We start from the raw sequence: 8,383 nt of genomic DNA, 5'->3' as shown, positions 1-8,383 counted from the left end.
AGATAGACGCCCGGCTAATCCCGAGCGCTTATTAGTCACGTGGAACTGACTATTCATAGGGCGTGAGAAGTTTCAGGTATTTTTACATGAAACACCTATTTATAGGTAATTTTCCCACTGTGGGACGATTATATCATTTAAGGTAATCCCGATGCGATCGCATCGGCCTCGGCATTCACATCAGTCATCAAGCATGCTAAGTTTAGCTGAAACGCTTACTAACATCTATTCCTATACAATGATGTCATTTGGATGCACCCGTAGAGGCGTCTCCCGCCTCTCTACAGACATCCGATGGTACTCCACCTTGAAACTATTTTGGTCCTGAAGAGTATATATACGAAACAGGTTGCTGGGGGAAATCCCCAGCCTGTTGACCAAGTTTCAACTCCTCTTCTCATTACGCTTACCCTCCTCGCTTCGCTCGTCGGGCAAGCTACCACCCTAACCCTCAAGTTTCAGAATTTTTGGACATGCCTGACTTTCAATAATATATCAAAATATGGGTATAGAGTCTATATAAGACGAAACTGGTGGCCTTGGAGTCTCTCCAAGCCAGTTGTCCGCCCTTCGTCGACAACCTCTTCTTGAGATTCACTCACTGTGTTTTACACTCCTCCCTAACCCTTTACCGTGTAAGTGATGTTCCTTCTATTAATTTACGTGTCTATCTCACGCATTGTTTATCAGGATTGGGCTGCCCGCAGATATATTTACTGCGGGCCCGTTATCCAGAACCTCCTCAACGAAGTCTTCTTTCAAGACCGTGATGACGACGCCATCCGGTGTCGTGACTTTTACGAGCCATTCCCCAAACTGGCTCTCGCACTCATCATGACAGCGGTGAGCGCCTTTTTCGAGTCGCTTGGATTATCTCTAGTACTCGCACTGATACGCACTGGGCAGATCGATTGTGCCATTGATGAATGGCATACGGGTAAGCGGGGCAGGATCACCTTCTCGGAGACGGCTTACCGCCCTGTGTACAAAACGTACCTCGAGGACCTCAACCGGTTCGAACTGGAGGGCCTCCAGCATAACATTCTGGGGAAGCTTCAGGCCCGGATGTATCGGGATGGCCTGTACGCGCTTTCACTCTCCGTGTCTATGCGGTACTGACTTGAGTATTATTCTAGTGAACACGCTGGAGTCCAGTACCAACCGGTCACTTCAGTGTCCATGAGTAAGGAGGTGCTCGCGAACGGGGTCGCTGAGCTGGTCGTTGAATTCAACAACTAGATAGCTACTGTACATCTCAACTGCTATACTAACTGCCTACAATTTTATTGATGTTTTTGTTTCTCTTTCTGGGTGTTTTGAGTGAACCGGGGTGTTTCTGGTGGGCTACAGAGCCTACACCCACTTCGTGCGCCCACCGCGTCAGCTGAACTGTGATGCTACGTGGCACCGTAGCACAATGCTGTGCACTGTTATACGCACCAGTTCAATATTATCCGACACGTGTCAACAGAGTTGGGGGGTGTCAACGCCCTTGACACTGGCTACCTCAGCGATGTTGACATGTACTGCCACCGGTCGCCGCCGGTAGAGCTTTGACATTTTCCTGATGATGCTGTGCATGCTCGGCGCTTTACAAACAGGGACATTGAGGCTGGTGTTCGTTCGCATCTTTCCCATTCTGTACACAGAATCCTGCTGACGCGTGTCTAGATATCGCAGGTGTTTCCTACTTCGGACACACAGACATGCCCATGGACCACTGAAACCGCAGCCCAGTGGTACAACAGTGTACCTTGTCGATAAGAGTTGACACGTTGCCTATATTTCTTGGTATGACTATGTCTTCCCTGAGGCCGCAGTGTCCCCGTTCATCGCCAGCTCGCCGCTGCGATTGATTCTCCGCCACTTCATATCTCGCTGCACTCCAAGTCGCACATAGAGCGCGCCATGGACATGATCAACATCTGGCATTGTATTGTGTTGATAGTGTTGCGGAAGAATGTCAAGTTTCACACTGTTTGATGCTCAAAGCAAAGGCTGAAAGGGGTGCAGTGGAGGATGCGTCCGTCATTGGGACGCTTCGGAATGGTGTCGGGTAGCCATGTCCAAGTGCGTTTCATCTCTGGCAACTTGTAAGTGTGCTCTAGCCGACTTCATTCAAGTAGGTCACACCTTCAACACGTATTCTGTGAAACTGAGTGTTCGCAATCATCGTCTATTCCTACTTTCGCCAGTGTTATTGCCTGGCTGCCGTGCTGCGCTGGCTTTGATCTCGTCATCATCTAACCCTGCTTCGGCTAAGATCTTCTCCACTTCCTCCAATATAGGTTTATATGTTTCTGCAAGAATACATTGAGAATCAAGAATAAGCCAAAAAGACAGACCGACTTACCGTATTTTCTTTCCGCCATGCTAAAGCCATTACGGCGAAGTTCCTTGCCGCGATTATCGCTAGAGATAAACGCCTTTTGCGTCCAGTATTCACCTGATATGCACACACGGCCCATAAGGGATGAATACTTCGTTTCATAACAACACTCACGAGAACGACCATAAAACATCGCTAATGTTTCTCCTGGCAGAGGCGTGCTGATAATATCTTTGGCCGAGCGTTTCTCCTTGTCGGCGGCCGACAAGAACTCCTGTGCAGTAGCACGAAGATCCTATGGAGAGGATGATGGGTACGCCCCGCGACTAGCTCGTCACTCACCGGCTGAGGTGTCACTTCGACGGCCACTTCGTCCACTTCCTCATCCACTTTTTCAGGCTCGTCAACAACGAAAGTGGCCATTTCCGGTCCATCATCGCTCTCGTTATCCTCGTCCTCATCCGAGTCGTCTTCTCCGTCTTCTCCATCCTCTTCGTCGTCATCGCTGCTTTCGGCGTCATCGTCGGGGATAGTGACGTCAGCCTTCTTGAGGCAGACGTATCTATCTAACTTGTCGAGCTGAAGCGAGTTGAAGTCGTCTAGGGTGTATTCGCGAGATCCCTTTTCGAAGATCCCCCCATAACTATGAAGCGTTATTGTATAAGTGCGGAGAGGGCAAGCAAAGAGACGTACATGTATAATGTGTTCCGCAAAACTGACAGCATCGCGTTATACCGAGGCATAGGTAAAGTAAGGTTTGGATCGTCTGGATCGACGTCCGGTGCCGCAGGTTTCTCTTTAACAATGGCTATCTGTTAAAATATTAGTTCACGGAGTGGGATAACATGGACTTGAGTGACTTACATCAGTTTCAGAGTCCGGGTCGTCATCGTCTGAATGCCGAGTGCGTCGCTGCTGCTGCTGCTGCTTAGCAGCAGCTTTCTTGGTTCCACCCTTGTTCTTGGGTCGCTTCAGTGCCATTGAGACCCATTTTCCGTTCCCGATGAGCTGGTATCCGTACCTACGAAAAGCATTGTTCAAGTCGAGACATAATCGTTTCGAAGGCAAACTTACAGGTCGTTCCAGAAAACGCTGGTGAGACTCTCCTCGTCTGTGTCTTCATCCGTGACTCCACCGAAGAGGATCCCCATTGACTTCGCGGACCACAGAGCCATCGTACATCCCGAGCGCGTCGATGGGGCAAAAGCTGTGCTGGGTCGTTTGCGCTTTTCCCACTTGAGCGAAAGAGTGTCTGTCGACGTCGATTTACCTTCCGCAGGCGTATCAAGTGACATCCTATAGCGTGTCTCGTCATAAACTCAGTTGCAGATACAATGAGAAAGCCCGTACCTGAGGAACCAGGTATCGTCCAGCATCACACCTATAGGACGTTTCCCTTTGACGTATTCCTTACAGTAGCCTCCTGTACTAGCTGGTCAGCTTCGCCAGCAACCGCTGTAGCATGGAATTTACCATGTAGTACGATGCCGTCGGCAGTTGGAATAAAAGAGAACCCACTACGAGGTCTAGCGCTAATGAGGCAAATGATCGTTTAATGAATCGGATGATCGCTCACGAGGGTTTCCGTTCGTTCTCTTTAAACTCAGTCTGTTTCCACTTGTATTCCTGCGTGTCGAATATCCATGTATCGTTGAGGTAGTTTGCTAGAGAAAGACGACAATTAGCTTCGACAATGACATACATACTAACAAAACCCACTTCGGTACCCTGGGTCGTAGAATCCACCGAAAAGTACGATGTAGTGTTTCCACATAGCCATACTACAATATTTCGGTGATGAATGTAGGCTGCCAATGCTGGTGAAGCGGACTCACCGATGCCCTGAACGCGCGCTGGGTCGAATCTTGGTTTCGATGCGCTCCCAGCTGTGCGTTGCGACATCAAAATACCAGAAGTCGCGATAATGATGAAAGTTGTTCTGGTAAAGCGACGAGAATTCCCCTCCTTGAAAAAGGTCAGTTAACAATTTCACGAACACGGCTTTAGGACGCACCAAACAAGAAGAGCCTCCCTCCTCCAGCCGGTGACGCGACGACACTATGAGCTGAACGTGGACCAGGGCAGTTTGGAGAGACGAACTTGCGCCATTCGTCCTAGAAACAAGTCGAATGTCGTGTCAGTCGTGGCGTGATTGTTGAGATAGTAGATGGGGCACTTTGTCAGGCGAGTAGCGGAAGACGTCGTTGTAAAAGTACTGCAAGGTGTAAGTTGAGCTAGCTCCGGGTATGTACTGACGAGTACTCACAGCCTTTCCATCGTCGCTGAAGTACTCCCCTCCAATGCACCACAGGTAGTTGCCGGTGGGACACGCGGTCAGAGACGCGTTTGCCCGACGACTGGGCGGTCCTTCGACGAGTTCTTCTGTCACCTTATGGGCTTGTTCCCACTCTTCCCTCAGCTACTGCATAGCGTCGACGTCAGATTACGAGATATTTTCTCGAATGCTGATGCTGACCTTCTCTAAGATGTCCTCGAGGTCTTCATCGTCCGCTTCCTCTTTCTTTGACTTTCCGACTTTCTTCTTTTCTTTACGATCGAGTTTTTGCGCCGCCTTATCTTTCTTTGCAGCTTTGTTCACTGCTTTTGTTGATCCTGCCTTCTTTTTTGCCATTGGTGCTCGTCGTCTCCATCGGCGTGATGAGATGATCAGGACGACGGGAGCTGCATCGGAGATCGGAAGCTCTGCAGTCGCTCGGCCCGTACACTCCCCAAGTGGAGGATCTGCTGACATAAGCGAAAGTGGCCTCAGCGGGTTGTCGTAGGCGTCCTCCTCTCTCTTTCTCCTTCTCCCCACTATGCCATGGAATGCAAGAACTGTGAGCTGAGACAGAGACAGTTTTACTGTGCCAGCTGCCTCAAAACACAGTTCGTACTCAACAACTCAGATCGTTGGCATTGCTGGCTGACGTACGTCATTACAGCGTACGCGACTTTCGTCTCCAGACTCAACACTTCGCGTCGGATCGTGACGAACATATCGCAAAAGGGACCAAGGCGCTCACTCGTATCGAGGTCTTCCGCAATGATAGAGCAACGGTCTCAACCCTACAGGACCACCTCAAAGACCTTGGACAGGGCCTGGAGAAGTTAAAGCGCAGCAATGACTCCAGTGCGTTCCGTTCATAACCCTATGCCACTAGCTTCCTAACCTTTCCGATAGAGCGCGAACGTCTCAGACTCCTGCGAGAGCAGCTAGCTGCACGCAGGCGAACACTCTCAGCCGCTAAACTTCTTCCTTCTCCACCGCTCGACCAAACCATTTCAAAGGAAACGCAAGAGCTTCACGCGCTATCTGGTGCTATAACGCGAGCCCGTATCGGTCTCGTTCAAGAACTCATCGAAGTTTTCAACATTGTCGAGGTCGGAGGCAGACCGCCTATCGGAGGCAGAGCCGGCACCAAAGGCGAGTGGACAATCGGCGATTTGATTCTCCCTGTACCAGGGGACATACGACGTACGTCTGAGTCGCTTCACTTCTTTGCCCTGTTCTATCTCATCAGTCTCGGATAGGATACCCACCCGATCACATCAACGCTGTCATTACCCATACCATACACTTCCTCGGACTCCTTACATTCTATCTCGGCGTTAAACTTCCGTTTGATATTCAGTGGGACCAGAAGCGGTTCGCAGTGGGTCGCCCGTGGATTGGAGCCATCAAAGGTACGGAATCGGGAGGTTGGTCAAAGTAAGCAATTCGCCATACGCTCTCACTCTTTAACTCATCTTGGCTCCGTTCGCCATGCAGATGGTCCAAGAAGCAGCCACTTCATCTATCCTCCTCGTCGACCATGCCTTCCTCGGCCACCGCGTTATCGTCATCAACGTCAGAGTCATACATAGACGCCAACGAAACAGCATCTGAATCTTCATTCACAACGGCTTTTGCGATGTTACTCTATAATGTGTGCTATTTGGCGCATACCCAGTCCGTCGAGATACCGCTATCCCAAGCCGGAGATGCGTTGAGCAACCTATGGGGGATATGTTGCAGTCCTGAATTAGGCCGGTAAGTCGCACAATCGATGCGATTATTTGCCTTGCACTAATGAGACTCACGCGTGCAGCCGATCCCACCAGACTGTACCCCCTCTTCCGCCACCCACGTCATCGTCGTTCTCGCTCGACTTCGCTCAGCTTCTCCAAGCGACTGCTGCCAAACCAGCAGCTCGTGCTCGGATCAGGCCGGCGACGTGGTCACCAATGGTCCGCTCCCCTCGACACCCGGAGCGTATAATCGAGGAAGACGGGTGGGAGATGGTAGATGAGGCCGGCGAAGATGCATTTAGCTAAGCCCTATAATCCATAGAGCCCTTGTATCATTCCGAGCATCCTGCCCGTTCAGACTGTCTTGTCCTGGCTGTACTCTAGTCCAACGTCATATACACGTGTCTCTCGCCGCTTAGAAAACGACGTATCGATCGATATCTTTGAAAATGGGTGTTCATGAGTCACTGTATACGAACAACATGCTAGTATCTATGAGTGGAGGAATTCACAGGTCCGATAACAAAGCGTAGGAAACGTCTTGATGTCTATGCTTGCAACTTTGCAAGACACTCCTTTGGCACAGTAGCCATGAAGTCCCGGATGTCCTTGACAAACAAGTCCGGGCACTCCAGCGTCGGGTAATGCCCACCGCGCTCATGCTCGCGCCAAAATGTGATGTTCTCCGCGACTGACACCTGTGCCCACCATCTCGGGACATATCCAGTATCATGCGGAAACGCGCTGACCCCAAACGGCACGCCTCTCCCCACGACTTTCACCTCACCTACCGTTGCCATGTTATCCTTGTATATCCTCGCGTGCGCCGCGTTCTCAGAGACGAGATACAGCATCGTCCACGTAATGATGCGCTCTTTCTCCCAAGTGAACACTTCACGATCGACAAGGCGGTAGACCTTGTCATATATCCACGTCAGCATGCCCACGGGCGAGTCTAGGAGAGCATATGAGATCGTCTGCGGCTTTTCGCCCTGGATGAACGCGTAGCCCATGTCGCCCTTGAACCACGCCATCATACGGTCAAACCGGGCTTTTTCGCTCGCCGAGAACCATTGGGTGATCACCCAGAGGAAGGCGATGGGATGCTTAAGAGGGGATGGAGGGCCGAACGCTTGCGGAAAGTTGGTGTGTGCCGCGATGCACGACAAAGGATGTTCTGTCGCGAGCGTGCGGATGATGCCGGCACCCCAGTCGCCGCCTTGAGCGATGTAGGACCGATAACCGAGAACGTCGACCATGAGCTTGTTGAATAGGAAGGCGATGTCAAGCACAGTGAAGCCGGAGCGCTGGAAGAATGTGCTCTAGCCGAGATTGTACGCCTGGTATCGTGCTGTACTTACCGTGGGTGGTGCACCAAATGTGAATCCTGGGATGCTCGGGGCGACGACGTGAAATGCCTGGGTGTTGGGTTCTTCTGGCTCAGTGAGACGCTCGAGGATTCCTTCAACCTGACATCGAGATGAACTATAGCGATTGAAACGTTTAATAGTGCTCACCTCTACGAAGCTGCCAGGCCACCCATGGACATACAACAGAGGGACCGCGTTCGGTCTCGAGCTTCTTTTGTGAACGAAATGAACGGTCATCACCTGGCCAGACTGAGGATCCTCGATAGGCACAGTGAACATGGGGAACGTAACGTTGAGCTGTGCCTCGACCTTGCGCCAGTCGTAAGAGTCGCGCCAGAAGTCGACAAGGTCTTGAACGACCGTTGATGGGGGTCCATCCGCCCATTCTTGGCCTGTGGGGTGTTCGACGTCGGGAATGACATGGGCAGATTTGATACGCTCGGTGATCCACGACAACTTGGCGTCAGAGACACTGATCTTGTACGGGTTGGGGATGGGGGCCATGATGGGTGCGAGGGCGAGATATCTGAGTAGTGCTCATTCTGCCGTTGGTTTTTAAGTCGAGCTAAGCCATGGAGCTTGGTTTGTTCCGGAGAGCCAGTCGGAGGTTGTCGTCGTCGTCGCGGCGGGCTGTGGCGGCGCCATATGAAATTTGAGGACCGCATCAGTCAAGGGT

The 8,383-nt window shown here is 51.3% G+C and overlaps 4 protein-coding genes across 4 annotated transcripts; 2 read left to right on the top strand and 2 right to left on the bottom strand.

Moving 5' to 3' along the window:
- Positions 1-642: 642 nt before the first annotated feature.
- Positions 643-1,239, top strand: CONPUDRAFT_160207 (uncharacterized protein; the record flags this gene model as incomplete). Its single annotated transcript, XM_007777320.1, has 3 exons — positions 643-843; positions 907-1,082; positions 1,137-1,239. The coding sequence occupies 3 exons, from the start codon at positions 643-645 to the stop codon at positions 1,237-1,239; spliced, it is 480 nt and encodes a 159-aa protein (XP_007775510.1).
- A 745-nt stretch (positions 1,240-1,984) lies between these two features.
- On the bottom strand, positions 1,985-4,970 carry CONPUDRAFT_170192 (galactose oxidase). Its single transcript, XM_007777319.1, has 17 exons — positions 4,806-4,970; positions 4,596-4,748; positions 4,506-4,544; positions 4,344-4,443; positions 4,165-4,294; positions 4,049-4,110; positions 3,906-3,993; positions 3,803-3,855; positions 3,680-3,752; positions 3,404-3,625; positions 3,194-3,350; positions 3,023-3,141; positions 2,672-2,972; positions 2,504-2,624; positions 2,354-2,446; positions 2,134-2,300; positions 1,985-2,083 (listed from the first exon to the last, which is right to left on the bottom strand). The coding sequence occupies exons 1-16, from the start codon at positions 4,959-4,961 to the stop codon at positions 2,170-2,172; spliced, it is 1,998 nt and encodes a 665-aa protein (XP_007775509.1). The 5' UTR covers positions 4,962-4,970; the 3' UTR covers positions 1,985-2,083; positions 2,134-2,169.
- A 180-nt stretch (positions 4,971-5,150) lies between these two features.
- CONPUDRAFT_133179 (uncharacterized protein) lies at positions 5,151-6,751 on the top strand (the record flags this gene model as incomplete). Its single annotated transcript, XM_007777318.1, has 6 exons — positions 5,151-5,215; positions 5,272-5,459; positions 5,511-5,804; positions 5,861-6,038; positions 6,099-6,359; positions 6,418-6,751. 6 exons carry the CDS (start codon positions 5,151-5,153, stop codon positions 6,641-6,643), a joined length of 1,212 nt encoding a protein of 403 aa, XP_007775508.1. The 3' UTR covers positions 6,644-6,751.
- Positions 6,752-6,779: 28 nt separating this feature from the next.
- CONPUDRAFT_133175 (alpha beta-hydrolase) lies at positions 6,780-8,214 on the bottom strand (the record flags this gene model as incomplete). Its single annotated transcript, XM_007777317.1, has 2 exons — positions 6,780-7,644; positions 7,699-8,214. The coding sequence occupies 2 exons, from the start codon at positions 8,209-8,211 to the stop codon at positions 6,886-6,888; spliced, it is 1,272 nt and encodes a 423-aa protein (XP_007775507.1). The 3' UTR covers positions 6,780-6,885.
- Positions 8,215-8,383: the final 169 nt, after the last annotated feature.

The sequence above is a fragment of the Coniophora puteana genome (assembly GCF_000271625.1).
Source record: "Coniophora puteana RWD-64-598 SS2 unplaced genomic scaffold CONPUscaffold_20, whole genome shotgun sequence".
Taxonomy (NCBI): Eukaryota; Fungi; Basidiomycota; class Agaricomycetes; order Boletales; family Coniophoraceae; genus Coniophora; species Coniophora puteana.
The sequence above is the reverse complement of the archived record's forward strand: the minus strand, read 5'-3'. Positions and strand labels throughout refer to the sequence as shown.

Bases quoted from the DNA above. Each gene is read 5' to 3' on its own strand.
- CONPUDRAFT_170192 (XM_007777319.1), bottom strand. From the start codon at position 4,961: ATGGCAAAAAAGAAGGCAGGATCAACAAAAGCAGTGAACAAAGCTGCA. The intron at 2,625-2,671 runs GTGAGTGACGAG...TCCTCTCCATAG, and splicing joins TCGAAGTGACACCTCAGCCG to GATCTTCGTGCTACTGCACA. The intron at 2,301-2,353 runs GTAAGTCGGTCT...GTATTCTTGCAG, and splicing joins CATGGCGGAAAGAAAATACG to AAACATATAAACCTATATTG.